General features: G+C 37.2%; 1 protein-coding gene across 1 annotated transcript in view; it reads left to right on the forward strand.

The window, feature by feature from the left end:
* LOC124613111 overlaps positions 1 to 15,874 on the forward strand; it is a 129,820-nt gene extending 113,946 nt beyond the window's left edge. The window contains exons 5-8 of the mRNA XM_047141721.1: positions 6,783 to 6,987; positions 8,680 to 8,876; positions 15,131 to 15,300; positions 15,534 to 15,874. Coding sequence (XP_046997677.1) covers positions 6,783 to 6,987; positions 8,680 to 8,876; positions 15,131 to 15,300; positions 15,534 to 15,803 — 842 coding nt within the window. The 3' untranslated portion in view covers positions 15,804 to 15,874. The remainder of the gene's footprint in view (positions 1 to 6,782; positions 6,988 to 8,679; positions 8,877 to 15,130; positions 15,301 to 15,533) is intronic.
* Positions 15,875 to 17,364: the final 1,490 nt, after the last annotated feature.

A 17,364-nucleotide genomic window follows, 5' to 3' on the forward strand; every position in this document is an offset into this window, starting at 1 on the left:
GTTTGTGTTTTGACTAATACCTTGGTGCTGAGTCAAGTGGAAAGATTGAACCAGGGACTTTGAAGGTTTTGTGACAAGCTACGCTGCAACTTCCTGGACTTGTACCGTAGAGTTGAGAACTGTAGGGCCCCTTAAGTGGGTCAGATGCACACTATACATCAGAGGCTGTTACCCATGTAGTTGACAGTGTGGGGTACACACAATGATTTTTTTTTATTATCAGCTCTCCATCCACTCCACATAATGATAGTTGTAGGAAACCCAGATTAGTGTAAAATTGAAAGAAATGCCTGCTGCAGGTGAGAATGTTAAAATCCTAGAGGTTAACTGCCAGAGCATTCACAGCAAAGGGAAAGAATTTGAAGTGCTCCTGAAACACCGTGAAGCTCATATAATACTAGGTACACAAAGCTGGTTGAAACCTGAAATTAATAGCAGTGAGATTTTTGGGGAAAATTTAATTGTATATTGAAAGGATAGGCTAATGGAAAATGGAGGTAGTGTGTTTGGCACAGTAGACACGAAACATAAATCAACCAAAATAGAAATTGAAATTGCACTTGAGAAAGTTTGGGCAAGACTCAATATCAGGGATGGGCATAAAATGGTAATTGGATCCTTCTATTATTCACCAGACTCATCTTCTGATGAAACCAAAAGCTTTAGAGAAGGCCTCAGTTTACTTATACATAAGTTTCCCAGTCATACCATAATCATCATTGGAGACTTTAATCATCCAACCAGCAATTGGAAAAATTATAGTTTTGTTAGTTGTGGGTTTGGTAAGAGATTCTATAAAACACTACTAAATGCCTTCTCTGAAAGCTATTCAGAACAGATAGTTCAGTACCCCACTCATTTTGGGAATAAATTGGATCTAATGGCAACAAATAGACCTGATCTCTTTTAGGACATCCATATATCAGTGACCATGACATGTTTGTGGCAACAATGCTTACCATAGTGCCTAGACAACTAAAACAAGCAGAAAGACTTATATATTCAATAAATTAGATAAAAAAATCAGTAGTGACTTCTCTGAATGAGGAAGTTGGTACTTTCAGCTCAGGGAAAGAGCTTCTAGAGGAACCATAGTTGACCATGCACTGGACAGATATGTACCCCATAGAACAATTTCTAATAGGAGGGAACCTCCATGGTATACAGTCACTTAAAAAAAAAACTTCTAAAGAAACAGAGTACTGCATATAAGTGTAAAACAAAGCATAGTGATGTAGATAGAGAGATGCCATATAAAATGCATTTGGCAGTCAAGAGAGCAATGTGTGAAGCCTTCAATGACTACTGTAGCAGAATATTGTCAAATGATCTTCCACAAAAGGCAAAGAATTTCTGGTCATATGTAAAGGCTGTTAGTGGCTCTAAAGTTGGTGTCCAAGCATCAGATAAGACAAGAACTTAAACTGAGGGTATCAAAGCAAAAGCTGAGATGCTTAGCTCTCTTTTCAAATGTTTCTTTACAAAGGAAAATCCAAGAGAATTGCTCCAATTTAATCCTCATAGCAAAGGAAAAATGAGCGAAATCAGTATTGATGTCAGTAGCATTTAGCAACAGCTGAAATGATTAAAAGGACAAAGCTGCAGGGTGTGATGGCATCCCTGTCAGATTCTATATGTATTTGCAGTTGACTTAGTCCCTATTCTATCTATAATCTAATGTAGATCTCTTGAACAAAAACCAATGCCCATTAGTTACAGAATCTTAGAACATATTCTAAGCCCATACATAATAAGGTATGTTGACCTCCTCCATGTCAACCAGCATGGGTTCCAGAAACATCAATCATGTGAAACCCAACTCACACTTTTCAAGGCTGTCAAGTAGATGAGGTGTTTCTTGAGTTCCAAAAATCATTTGACTCAGTACCACACCTACACTTACTATCAAAAATTTTATCATATGGGATATCAAGTGAAATATGTGACTTGACTGAAGACTTTTTGATATGGAGGATCAAGATGTTATCTTAGATGGAGACTCACCACCAGATATACAAATAACTTTGGGTGTGTCCCAGAGAAGGGTCTGGAACTCTTGTTGATCTTGCAGACAATATTAATAATAACCTCAGACTTTTTACATATAATGCAGTTATCTGTAATAAAATACTGTCTGAAGGAAGCTGCATAAACATTGAGTCAGTCCTTGATAAGATTTCATAGTGGTGCAAACATTGGCAACTTGCTTCAAATGATCAGAGATGTAAAATTGTGCACTTCACAAAACAAAAACATGTAACATCCTATGACTATAATATCAGTGAGTCACAGCTGGAATCAGCCAATTCATACAAATACCTGGATGCAACACTTTATGGAGATTTGAAATGGAATGATCACATAGGTTCAGTGATGGGTAATGCAGGTGTTAGGCTTCTGTTTATTGGTAGAATACTGGGAAAGTGCAGTCTACAAAGGAGATTGCTTGAAAATCACCAATGTGACCCATTCTAGAATATTGCTCAAGTGTGTGGAACCTACACCAAATAGGATTAACAGGCAATATTGAGAGTATACAGAGAAGGGCAGCATGAATGGTAACAGGTTTGTTTGACTCATGGGAAAGTGTTACAGAGACGCTGAAAAAAAAAGCTAACAGGCTCTTAAAGATCAATGTAAACAATCCCAAGGAAGTCTACTAACAAAGTTTCAAGAACTGGCTTTAAATCATGATTCTGTTAATATCCTACAACCCCCAATGTATTGCTCACATATGGATCATAAGGATAATATTAGAATAATTACAGCATGCATAGAGGCATCCAGACAATCATCCTTCCCATGCTCCATACATGAACAGAACAGGAAGAAGCCCTAATACGTGATACAGTGAGACATCCCCTCTGCCATATACTTCACAGTGGTTTTCAGATTATACACTATGTCATCAAAAGTATCCAGACACCCCCAAAACATACGTTTTTCATATTAGGCGCATTTTGCTGCCACCTACTGCCAGGTACTCCTTAGCAGCAACCTCAGTAGTCATTAGACATCGTGAGAGAGCAGAATGGGGTGCTCTGCGGAACTCACAGACTTTGAACATGATCAGGTGATTGTGTGTCACTTGTGTCATACATCTGTAGGTGAGATTTCCACACTCTTAAACATCCCTAGGTCCACTGTTTCCAACATGATAGTGAAGTGGAAAAGTGAAGGGAACATACAGCACAAAAGTGTACAGGCCGACATCGTCTGTTGACTGACAGAGACCACCGACAGATGAAGAGGGTCATATTGTGTAATAGGTAGATATCTATCCAGACCATCACATAGTAATTCCAAACTGCATCAGGATCCACTGCAAGTACTATGACAGTTAGACGGGAGGTGAGAAAACTTGGATTTCATGGTCGAGCGGCTGGTCATAAGCAACGCACCACACTGGTAAATGCCAAACGACACCTCACTTGGTGTAAGGATTGTAAACATTGGGTGATTTAACAGTGGAAAAATGTTGTGTGGAGTGACAAATTATGGCAATCCAGTGGCAGGGTGCGTGTATGGCGAATGCCCTGTGAACGTCATCTGCCAGTGTGTGTGGGGCCAACAGTAAAATTCAGAGGTTGTGGTGTCATGGTTTGGTCGTGTTTTTCATGGAGGGGGCTTGCACCCCTTTTTGTTTTGCATGACACTATCACAGCACAGGCCTACATTGATGTTTTAAGCACCTTCTTGCTGCCCACTGCTGAAGAGCAATTTGAGGATGGTGATTGCATCTTTCAAGACGATCGAGTACCTGTTCATAAGGCATGGCCTGTGGCGGAGTGGTTACATGACAATAACATCCCCATAATGGACTGAGCTGCACAGAATCCTGACATGAATTCTATAGAACACCTCTGGGATGTTTTGGAATGTCGACTTCATGTCGCCTCACTGAGCGACATCGATACCTCAGCTCAGTGCAGCACTCCGTGAAAAATGGGCTGCCATTCCCCAAGAAACCCTCCAGCCCTGTCTGAACATATGACTACAAGAGTGGAAGCTGTCATCAATGCTAAGGGTGGGCCAATACTATGCTGAATTCCAGCATTACCAATGGAGGGCGCCACAAACTTGTAAGTCATTTTCAGCCAGGTGTCCGGATACTTTTGATCACATAGTGTAGTGTAGATGTAGATGTAGATGCAGATGTAGATCTTCTTCTTGGTGGTATTCATTGAGCAAGATGAGTAATGGGCAAATGAAAAAGCTGTCTATCTATGTAAATAGGCATCCCAAAACATCTGGATCCTCTCCCATACTAGCAACCTCTCTGAATATATGTGTAGAATCTGTGCTTTCTGCATACCCTCCTTTGTCATGATCCCCTTGGTCTAAACCTCTGCTCATTCCCTTTTATCTCCCTTGCCCTTTCCCTCATTTCTCCATCCTGTCATTTTCCACTTGACTGCTTTCCTGTTTCTTAAGTCGTCCTCTTGCTACTACCACTGAGAGGCAGCAGTTTCCGTCACTATATTGACTTTTTTCCCTCCCCTTGTCTGTTCCTCAGCCACATGCTTTTCCCCTCTTTTCATTGTTGTCAGCAGGAGTAACCTCTCATAATGAGTCAGCTTCACCAGGGCCACAAGTCAGTGTGTGTTTGGATGTCTGTGTGGATATGTTCTGTGAGACTGTCTATTTAAACTAAAAAAAAAAAGTTTTAGCTCAAAAACTAGTAATACCTTTCTCCTGTTACATGTTCCTCCCATGCATCAGCATTTGTTCTTTCTATCCATGTACTTCCATAGCTGCTAGACTATAATTTAATCTATATAGACTTATAAAAACAATACACTTATGTCTCATTGACTTGGTGGGCAACTGTCAGACTACATATCCAAAAGTATGGGATTTGATCCCCAGTCTGTCCTAGAATTTCTTCTGCCACTTATCACTTCTTTCATCTCTGCAAGTGATTTTTTAATGTGAAAAATGCAGAGTTGCACCAGAGTTCAGAATCCACATCAAACTTTAGCCACCCCTATAACTGACTCGGCCAGTCAGTTCTTAGGTTTGAGGAAGGGACCATACCAGGGTTACCCCACACAAGCCAAAACTGCATGCTGCCCCATGTTTCTCCCAGTGTGAAATTTTTTCCTACCAGGTAAATGAAAGATTTAATATATCCCTACACATACCTCACGGTAGTCATTAAAGGTACAAAGTAATATGAGAAGTGTCAAGCCAACTGTTGTTGCAACTACTGTAATTTGTCCTAGGTTTTCCAACACTATTTGATAAAGTATGTGTGTAGATTTTAATATTTTGGATTTTTATAGTATTAATGACTTTTGCAGTCATATATAGGTTTACATCTGTCTTATGCAAATCACTGTGAAGTGCAAGGTATATGTAATACTACTGCATCACCACATAAATCAGCTTTTCCTGTCCCATCGTGTTTAATACAGACAGAGTGATGCTATTACTTGCTGGTTCATGTAATTAATCTAACCTCTCTCCACTGCCCTGCCACAACATATGTGCAAGTCATTCCAGAATATTTTAACTTGTGAGTATTTGTAAATATTTCCTTACCTCCACCACTTTTACAGGTGCAATTGTGAATTTACATTGTACAAGTATCCTTTAACATTCTTACCTGAAATGAAGAATGTGTTTATCATATGCATTACAACTCTATGGCACTGTACTATGTCCCATTGGAATGAATGGATGATATTTCATATGCTACTCGCAATTTTCGTTATTTTTCATGCAAGTCATCTTGGTGGAAATGTTTTTTTTCCCCTCATTATCCTACAAATGTGCCAGAACTTGTTGTTCATCAAATTTATAACTTAGCTATATAGTAATAACATTTAATATCTCCATACATAACTACTTCTGTATCTGACAGGGTGTTCAAGCCTGACAACCTCCACATACATGTCTGTATGATGTGAATAGTTCCAGTTATAACCTCCTGATCTTCCAGCCATGATCATTCTTTTTTGTTTCCTTGTTTGTCATTAATTAACTACAAGTGTTTCTAATTTTGACATTTTAAGCCAGAAATCAGCTCCCACTACAGACTTTAAAGTAACAAAAGATGAGTTTGCAGATGCTGTTTTTTGTGATAGTTGACTTTTATAAATTGTCATTGCAAATGGTATTAAGCTATTGAATCATAAAGTAGTGTATGAACAACAATGGCTGGGTTTGCTAATTGGTAATTCTGAGCCTATTTATGACTTTGTTCAGGATCAGGGTCAATATGCTATTATTGTCTCATGATCTGCTTAGAAACACAAGAGAAATTTTCTTTAATGTATTTTGATAAAATACTGATTATAATCTTTTCCTAAATCAGGGATGCACAATCTGAGTTATTGTGATACATCCTTTTTGCAATATTAGATGTCACAAACAATTGTGATTTATGAGGTCAGTACTTTCAAAATGTAATTTAACAACAGAAAAAAGGAACTATCTGTTCAATCAGGCCACGTCACTCCAAGTAAAATATGCAATAGTAGATGGACATGAATAACACAATACTCGATATGAATGGCACTCTTCAGTCTGTCTCCTCATGTACTCACCTGGCCAGTAATCCAGTAAAGGTTTGGGGCTTTTTTCTTTTTATTTGTTTATTTGTAAAAGCAGTTTAGTTATATATTGTTATAGTAATTAAGAATAGTAATTAAAACCATTTGATTTATAGGACTTTAGTATTTAGTGCAACAATATAATAAAATAGCAAGAACAACAACAATTAACTACAGTTTGAATGATATAAATATGCAGGTAACTTAAAATCATGTTGTTTGCAGCTGGACTCCTGGTTGTATTAATTGACATACCGTATGATATAGTGTCAGTCAAATTTATCCACTGGTCATGGCATGACACAGACCCAAACATTGCTGATCGCCATTATTGGGTCCCTTGGAATTCATATTATTTTCATGCAACATTTGCTGCCAGCTTTTGTTTCTGGATCACTGCCTGGCGTGATGCGAGGTGGAAACCTGGCAGGTATGTGTTTCTTATCAATTCTGCTGCATGTGAAGGTACACTGCACTTCTGGACAAATTTTTATTTTTAAGTGTAGATAGTAAACCCACTACTATAATTTAGAAAATCTGCTGCCAGTTTCAGTAAAAAATACTTTTCAGCCTCCAAGGAATATTTACTTTTTATTTACATTTAGTCCTGTGATATCTTATACAGACCTAGGACAAGCCAAAGCCAGTTTAAAATTTGACATTAATATCAGATATGTTCTGCCATGAGTCTATACACTAATTTATGTTTTAATAATGATTATATAAAATGAAAGGATTTGACATTATTCAGCAGAATAGATTGTGTACTCTAATTTGCATGTACGAGGGCTATCCACAAAGTACATTACGTTTTGGAATTAAAAATAAATAAAGTATTGGAAATTTTTTTTACTATATACAGATGAAAGCCACACTTAAATATTACTTTTCTACATAGTTGCCATTTAAATTAAGGCACTTATCATAGCGATGGACGTGCTTGGAAATTCCTTAGTCGTAAAATTCGGCCGCCTGCGCCTTCAACCACGTGGTTACCTCTTTTGGGACAGAAAAGGTGTGATTTTTGTGGATTTCCTGGAAAGAGGCACTACGATAAACTCTCAAAGGTATTGCCAAACTCTGCACAACCTCAGAAGAGCAATACAAAACAAGTGCAGGGGAAAGTTGGGCTCAAACATCTTGCTGATTCACGACAACGCCCGGGCCCACATGACAAATGCCACTCGTGAAGTTCTCGAATCTTTTAAGTGGGAGTTGTTTCCTCATCTGCCGTACAGTCCCGACCTGGCACTGAGCGACTTCCATTTATTCCCAGCAATGAAGAAGTGGTTGGCTATGCAGCATTTTGATGACGCCGCACAGCTTCAAGAAGAGGTAACCACGTGGTTGAGGCGCAGGCAGCCGAATTTACGATGAAGGAATTTCTAAGCTCGTCCATCGCTACGATAAGTGCCTTAATTTAAATGGCAACTATGTAGAAAAGTAGTATTTAAGTGTGGCTTTCATCTGTATATAATTTAAAAAATTCCAATACTTTATTTATTTTTAATTCCAAAACGTAATGTACTTTGTGGATAGCCCTCGTATATAATTATGCAGCATTACATAAAATACAACGATTTTACATCACGAGTTTACAAGGAAAACATTTAATGAACAAAAACTATAATTCATCAGAAAAAAATTTAATTTGTTCTAAAAGAGGTCTACATACTTCCCAGTTTGATTCGGTCTGTTGGTTGTTGTGCAGTTTTCCAGGGTATATGTTCTCTTTTGGGGGATATGCATGTTAACACAGCTTCTGGTTCTATGATTATGCACAGAACTGTTTTGTCAACAAGCAGCAGAGGTTTTTACATGTTCACCTACCAAAACTATTGTTTCATGTGCATACAGTCATGGGAGGTTCAAATACTACCTGATACTGCCAGTATAAAAATCACTGTTGTCTTGTTCTCCTTTTCAGAGTGTGTGTGTGTGTGTGTGTGTGTGTGTGTGTGTGTGTGAGAGAGAGAGAGAGAGAGAGAGAGAGAGAGAGAGAGAGAGAGAGAGAGAGAGAGAGAAGGGGGGGGGGGGGGGGGGGGGAAGGAAAGAGATTTATTTTAAGATAGCTAATTAGAAAGAAATTAAACATACCCAAAGATCTGCTTTCTCCTTCTAGTTTCCTTCAAGAGATTAAAAACTGCGCTCTGGCAGCTTTGTTGGGTACTCCAGGTGGAGTCCTGCTGTTCCTTCCTCTGTATCACCCTTTGCATGATATTGCAAAAATTCACAGTGAAGTCACATTCTTTATCATCTTCACTGTCTTCTTGGCAATTACATGGACATCTGAGAGGAGTCCAAAGCCACAAATGCAAGGTAAGCTCTTATAAAATCTACTTTTTGTGTATATTTTTTTCACAAAATTGTTGTGTGTCATTTGTTTATCATTTTGACCAGACCACTTGCTTTGCCTCAGGCTGATATTTATCCTGAAAGATTCTCTCAAACTGTTCAATGCAGTGCCATGTCCATAGCCCATAGTAGAACTTTTCCCTGTGTGTATCCAACAACAAATCCAATTTTCTCGGATTCGGTCTAGGTACGAGGTAAAACATTTCAAAATGCTCTCATAAAGGCCAGGGGTTTGTTCTCTTCAGTGGTAAATACCAGAAATTGTTGATACCTAAGTAATCCTTCATCTGCAAGTAATGTTGACAAACGCCGCACTGTCAGTGACAGGCCTGTTTATGTTCGCTTGTAGCGTAGTGCATGGCAACTGCCTTGCTCGACAGTTACAGCCGCCAGCAAGTGTTGATGCATTCTGCAAACTTCACTATTTTCCTTCAGCAGGCTAGCCATGTGTTGTGGGTAACCAGTGAAAGTATCTAACTCCTCTAAAAACATGGGTTTGCTTTCTGTCAAATGTTGTTATGGAATGTCAGTAGTTTTAGCAATATCACCTTGTAACCTTTCCTCTGCTTCCTTTAAACCTGAATCTATTTTAGCTAGAAATTGACTTTCCTTCTCTTTTAGAGCTTCTTCTACTGCATCTATAGAAATTTTTCAGCCTGACACTATATTTTCAGCAAGGGTGCTGCCCTTATCCAGCATCCCAGCTTCAGCTTTTTCAGTTATTTCCTTTATAGCTGCACATATCTTATCTCTTTGTTTTATGGCAAATTTTGGCTCTAAACTTAACTGGTCCACTCTTAGACTTAATTTTGGTACTTCAGTAGGTAAGTTTTTATCCACAGCTTGCAGTTTGCTGACTGCGTTCGTCACATTTTTTACCGACATGTCCACTTGGGGCTGCGTCTCCTGAATTTGGAAATATGCTTCACTAAGGCTTTGTAACTCACCTGTAAGTTGTTCCTGTTTATCGTCTATGGATGATATTCTTTCCGCTAACATACTTATTTTGCAGGATATGTCGGTAATTATTTCTTGTTTTAGTTGTTCATCTAATTCTGTCAACTTCCCGGATAGTTTGTCAGATAATTCAGTGCATATAGTTTTCTCATCTCACTGAACTGTTGACTAATATTATTCTTGAAATTGTTAGATGCCTGATTTTGCTGAGTAAACTGTTGCCTTATATTTTCCTGATGTTTTGTAAACTGCTGTGTCATACCCTCAAGTTGTGTTATTTGTTGCATGAGTTTTGTCAAACTGTGCATCTCACTAGTATTTACATTATTTCTATGAACTGTTTCCTGTTCTTGCATTCATGATGTCGCCAGCAAGTAATCAAAGGAATTTTTGCTGTTACGCGTTTCAGTTTCACTATTTGAAAAAATATTTCCCAATGAGAACTGAGAAAGTGTCTCATCGAGCATCATAAAAGTGACATCATGATTAGTTACATTACCAGTGTCATCATTTATTGATATTGGGATGCCAACCTCACTGTATTGGTTGCCGTTGGCCAGCTCACAAGTTGACGTGTTACCTTCAACTGTTGCCAAGTTCGGATTTCCAACATCTTGGCATATTGCATTTTGTAATAAATGTCCAATAATGGCAATTTCATTTGAATCCATTGTAAATAGCTTTTAACAAAATTATGACTAAAATTCTTTCAAATACGAAATTTTGTCTGTATTGGTACTTTCCAATTAAAGTAGATTTAGCTGTGTATTCACTAATGAACCTGACTGTTATCTGACACAGTCTTATAGAATTTAAATGACTTATCTTGCACTTTAATGATGACTTCGTACAATTTTTTGTCCTTTCTGTAGAAATGCTCTTCCTATAAAGGACATTAATTGGAAGGAAAAGAGACTATCTACTGCCAAAGTGAAGGTGCCAAGTGTGGCCATATAAGCATAGAGCATAGCAGCTTCCTACCTTTACCGCTGAAGCCACCATTCCTGGCTCTTCTTGTTTGTTGACTTAATTTAATTTTAATTTGCTTTTCAGTGTTTTTATCATTCCCAATCTCACAGACACGTAACAAATACAATGAAAGTTTCATCAGTTCCTTATAACAATAATATGAATCATTAACCTCAAAAATTTTTATCTCAACAATTGAAAGGTATGTTCATATTTCACTCAGCTCTAGCCTTTAAACGGTTGCTATTGAATAGATATGTGGCAATGGAAATTGATTAATAATTGCCTGAATAATTGAAAATATTGATTGTAAAGAATAGTTGAAAAGAAATTTGATGGTAATTCATGAATCTGTCAACAATCTTGGGTGAACTTTAACTGATATCAATATCAACAGACCTTTAATATCATTACATTCAAGGTCAATAAACGTAATTTGCATTACTTATTGCTGCTTCCAGTAGTACACGGTACCAAATAATCACCGAAACCATTGAACTTGTCGATCTTCATGTTAATTCCATTGTGTTTAGTCCTGATTGTAACAATGTCAATGCAGGAACGCTCCTCTGGATAACGCATAAATTATTCTTGTCTGTACTGAACCTCTTGATGCAGGATCTCGGCGGTGAGTGAAATGATGAACAGATAAGAGTTGACCTCATAACCATGTGAATAAATATTTCTTTTCTAATAACTTTTTATAACACTTTTAAAGAACGGTGAAAATACACATTTTTAACAATGCTGGTACAACAGACCCAAGCATACATCCATATGCTACCACTTCCCAAATCATAAGGGTAAAGATACATGAATTAATAAACTGAAGAACATATTTCTTACTTTGTTTTACACATGCATTTAACAATGTATCAAAACATTGTCCTTGCCACAAAACAACTCATTAATTTCCCTTTGGCAGTGTCTATAACTCATTCAGTTTACATACAGCTTATACATAAGAAAAGAAAAGAACGAAAAAATAATCTACAGGCTAATGAAGCATTAGTTGTATAACATTTTGCATCACTTCTTATAATTTTATTACACATCTGAAGATGGTAATTTAGTTTTACCAAAACTGATACCTACAATCATGTTTTTAAAGCAATCTCAGCTAAGAAGTTCTTCTTCTTCAAAGTATTCTCAGTCTTTTTTATGTACCTATTGATGATAACATCTTAACTACTGGGTGCTTATAATTAAAGTGCAACTACTCACAGACATCCATTGTGAGCTGTAATTATTGTATGGCAACAAAATTTGGTAGATATTCTAATGCAGAACCCATTTACACAGGAAATAAATTAGTTCCAAGTTTGACCATCTGATCTGAATTTGCCACTGTGAATGCAAGAACGACATACAGAATTCTATCTATATTTAATGGATTAGGAATGAGACACGAGCAAGAAGAGTCAAACATGTAGAAAAGGCAAAAAGTTGATTTTATTATTAAACAGAACTTACACAATTTGTTCAGAAAGAGCACAAGGGACATTGATGAGATGTTACAGCCCACACAGGACCACAGTGAGTAGTTGCACTTTAATTATAACCACCCAGTAAATGGTGAGTTGTTACTCCTACTCCTTCCATTATTTACATTCCAACAAGGATTTTCCATCATCATATCCAATAATCTTAATAGTTTTATGTCCTTTATTTCTGCATGCAAGACATTGAAAATTATTTCTGGCTGAAATAAAATACTTTTTGTGACTGTGGACCAGGGCACTCATACCCAGGGTCAAGGAGGGCAGCCCCCCCCCCCCCCCCAAATCTCCATCCCCTCGCTATTGTGGCTATCAGGGACAGGAAAAATATAGTGTAGTCAGGTGTTTTTCTTTCAAGAAAATAATTTAAAAGATAGTGTTATGCAGGTTCTTAATAGGGTCAGAACTGGACTTACAAGTCACAATTTATTCCCCCCCCCCTTCCGCCCAACAAACTACTATCATATGGGTGGCCTTGCCACAGGTATCTAATGAGCAGATGACTAGATGCTGGCTCTGGAGGACCCAAGTATATTCCCAGATAGGGTTGTAGATTTTTCCTCATTCCATTCCCTTCACGATGCACCCACATCCATTCAGCCTGCTGTCAAATGAGTATTGGGGGCCTATCCTGGGAGTAAAAATCAGCTGGGATGATGGACCAGGTACCCCCCCCCCCCCCCCCTCCTAGTTTTGCTGTGATGAAAGCCTGTACTCTATATGTGATAAGACCAATAGTCCAGTCACAGACTTTACCTTTTTTTGTAACATACACTTTTCAGATGCAAGGTCCTGTTATGAAAATCATTCATACTTATATTTCCATAATTGTGAAGTTTATTGTTTAATGCAGTAAACTACCAGAGTGATTTCAGGTAATACACATACATTCTTACATGTATAGTCCTAGAAGGGTTATAATTTTAAATTCTTAATACTGTTCCTGCACTATCCTTATTGGTAAACTCTCTCATTATATTCATTGCTATTTTTTAATTTTAATGATCAATTTGATAAACTTGCATTTCCCCAGAACTTCACACAATTCTGTAACTGGCTGTGCACATTTCTGTAATAAGCGCACAGCACTATTTCAATGTTGCAGTAGCTTCTCAGCATTCTGAAAACTTTTCTCAGTAGCCAGACATTCTATTCCCATCCTAAATAATCATTCACTAATGCTCATAAAAACTACGTTATTTCCAGCTTTTTTCTATCTTTAAAGTTTATCCATACTGTTTTATTTTCATTTCTATCATGCAGTTGTCTCTATAACTTCTTTCTTTTTCTTTGGTCACTGATACTTTCTGCTGTAAATCAGCTTCAAAAGACTAGTATCATCTACACTGGTGCAGCCAAGTGGTGTGGTAAATCATTTCTGAGATACAAGTGTAACAGATGGGTAACATAGTGTCTTGAGGTATTCTATAACTAATTTTACTACATCCTGAAAAGTAATTTCTGTTTTCATGATGTATTTCTAAAGATATGACTTAAACCAATACGAAGGTACTCTATGGATACCTTGTTTGTAAAACTCCTTGAGCAGTAGATCATGAATAACCAGATCCAAGTCTTTAGAAACAGCCCACAGTGGTCACAGTAAATCTAGGGCAAAGTGAAAATGTCTCACACTTACAGAAAATGTTTATGTTCGTACAAAAACTCTCTTTCTTGTACATAAACCTCTTTTAGGTCAGTTTTTTTTCAGTACTCCCTCTTTCCCTAAATCCCCCAATGAGAAGATTCTACCTCCAAAGTGTTGTTCTGAATTATCTGCCAAACATTCATCTTTCGGTGCCATAACCTATCCCTATAAATAGAAATGTATAGTCACCTTTTGACTACCAACTAGTCTGTATCTCATCCATTGTATTCAAAGCCCTGGAATGTAGTGTTCATAATCAAATTACTGAATGTTATACCACAGCTGCGGCTAACGAATTTCTCCATAGCACACTTTCTTCTAGGAGCCTAAGCTATGCACAGGACCAGTTCACAAACATTTTTCCATCCCCTGACTTATCACTGGTGCTCCCCCCACTTTCTGCCTCATACACTTTCACCCACATCAGTTATCACAATTAATTGTCATAAGATCTGTACACAGATCTTGCACTTGCACTAGCACCCTTCTCATCTTCAAGCTGCAAGTGGCCACAACTAATTGTGACATGTCCTGTATAAAAATTGTACAGTTGTAATGTATGTAGGAGAATTTCTCAGAAGTTTAGAAGATAGAATAATGGTACTGGTGAGGGTGAATCTGTGAAGGTAGGTTATGACTCATGCTTCTACAATTCAGTTGGTAAAGGACTTACCTGCCAGAAGCAAAAGCCCCAGTTTTTAGTCCCAGTCCAGGACACGGTTTTAATCTGTCAGGAAGTTTCAAACACTGTAATTTTTACACTTACAGAAACACATTTGAAGCAATTTAAGTGCCATTTTAATTGCTTGCAACTCCCAAAACTGGATAACCTGCCTATCCATTACAACAGTTAGTGTAATCTCACATCCCCGAAGGCTCTCCTTCAAGATGAGATTTATAGAACATGATATGTATGAGTAAATAAAAGACAAATTTATAATGACATAGTTTCCAATATACATCTTTTCTTATTGCTCATCCCTTAGTGTTCTGTTCTGTGGTATGTTGTATGACATACAGTGCATTGATAAGTGAATGAATAATATGAATTGGTGTAAATTGCAAAATTTCCTGATATCCAAATGTATAATAAACTGAAATCATCAACCTGTTAATGTTGACTGTCAATTAAAAACAACTTTCAGGAACTGATTGCAGATGGAACAAATTAATTCTTGCACACCTAGTGGCCCATTACTCTCTCTTTTTGGGAATGGTCCTTTTTGGCCACCCAGAAAATGAGATTTCAACAGGATTCCATGAACGCGTTGGACCTTGTGATGAAACAGTTCCAGTACAGACAGCTTTTGGACTAGTAAGCGAGAAAACTATCAAATTGTCTTTATTTGTGGATATTATTCCAAAAAGAAAATGTCAAAAAAATTGTACATTAGTTAAAATTAAAGTGAATTGTTATATTTATTAGAAATGTATAGCAGTTTTAAAATCTAAGATCTCCAAATCACCAAGAGATTATGATAATTAAAAACTAGAATCAAATATTTCATGTGAAATGATTAAGAAAATAATTGGATCTTGCATTGACAGGTCTTGCAGAAAAAGCGGTATCTCTGTGCCAGCAATTATGATGAAGCATATTTTGACTTCCACTGCTTACCTGGAGGAAAGTTACCAGCCAATGGTGTCTCTTGGTACACAATTTGTGGCAATCATTTCACTAACAGAACTGAATATGTAGCCATAATAATGACAATCTGCTTCTTGGCTGCTACAGTATTTTGGAATATATACATCAGATCTACCAGTTTTAAAAGGAGTGGTAACCTCAATCTGAAATCAAAACAAAAGAGCCACTAGAAAGATGGCAAAGTTGTTCATTTTGTAACAATGTAAAATTTTTTAAAAAACATTAAAGCTGCTTCAGTAACAAAAAATTGTGTTTCTCTTCTCAGTTATGCAACTACAACCAGGGACATCAAAAAGGAAAGATAAGTACAAACAACCTGTGAAGCTAATTTGTTTCTGGACTCATGTGCTTGTTAATAAAATGAATAGAGACGAGGGAAGGTATAAAATAGAAGTGAAAGTGTAGAACCGAGCCAGGACATGCCTGAGGTGAGTGAAATCGTAGTCAGTAAATAAAGAGTAAAAACTGATATTTTGCAGTTAATTTTGGCAAAACTAGAGGAAATAAAGACAGATAGCAATAGCGAATTTAGTGCCATTAATGATCAGTTAACTGATATAAGAACAGGAAACTATAGTAAAATGGACAGGGTGAAAGAGCAGATGGACCAACTTAGTAATCAGATTTCAGAGCTAAAACACGGGTTGTCAGAGGGGTCAAAAATTGTGAATAAAAAAGTTGATGCCTTAGAAAATAAATTTATCGTTTTGGAAAATGAGTTGATAACCAAATCGGTAAGACAGTCAAAGAGTGTTAATGACATCAGGGTTGAAAAGAAGGCCATAGCAGAAAAAATGAAACGAAACATCGATAGTTTAAACAACTGAATTTTAAAAGTTGAAAACTATATGCAAACTAATGAAACTGTTTTAGATCAAAATATTTTAATAGTACAGGAAAACTGCATTCACAAAAATTTGTATTAAACAATGGTATTGTGTGGTCCAACACTTCAATCAAAAGTTTTCCATCAGACAATTTACATCCAGTAGATTTTCTGCACCACTGTGGAGATAGTTTTGTGTCAGGCATGAATGGCAATCAAAAAATTAAATCTGTTAAGATATGTCTTGAAGGTGAAGCTCTTTCACAGGTAAATTTAAATTTAAGTCAGTGGAAAATGTATCAAAGTTCCGAAAAAAGTTTTTAAATAAGTTTTGGTCAGAGACTGAACAGTGAATTTTTGAATGGTCCTAATTATAGGAATAGGGATGGTACTTTGAAAAAGCTTTGTAAGAATCAACTTAAAAATTAACACACTTTGACAAACCATTTGACAGAATGACCTTGACTGATGCACTAAAAAGCAGACTATCAGAAAGGTTGCAGTGGGATTTAGTTCACGGACCTGAGATTGTCTTGAACAATTTTTATTATATGTTGACAGGTTGGATTGCTGTTGTTGTGGTCTTCAGTCCTGAGACTGGTTTGATGCAGCTCTCCATGCTAATCTATCCTGTGCAAGCTCCTTCATCTCCCAGTACCTACTGCAACCTACATCCTTCTGAATCTGCTTAGTGTATTCATCTCTTGGTCTCCCTCTACGATCTTTACCCTCCACGCTGCCCTCCAATGCTAAATTTGTGATCCCTTGATGCCTCAGGACATGTCCTACCAACCGATCCCTTCTTCTAGTCAAGTTGTGCCACAAACTTCTCTTCTCCCCAATCCTATTCAATACCTCCTCATTAGTTACATGGTCTACCCACCTAATCTTCAACATTCTTCTGT

The sequence above is a fragment of the Schistocerca americana genome, chromosome 4 (genome assembly GCF_021461395.2).
Source record: "Schistocerca americana isolate TAMUIC-IGC-003095 chromosome 4, iqSchAmer2.1, whole genome shotgun sequence".
NCBI classification, from domain to species: Eukaryota; Metazoa; Arthropoda; class Insecta; order Orthoptera; family Acrididae; genus Schistocerca; species Schistocerca americana.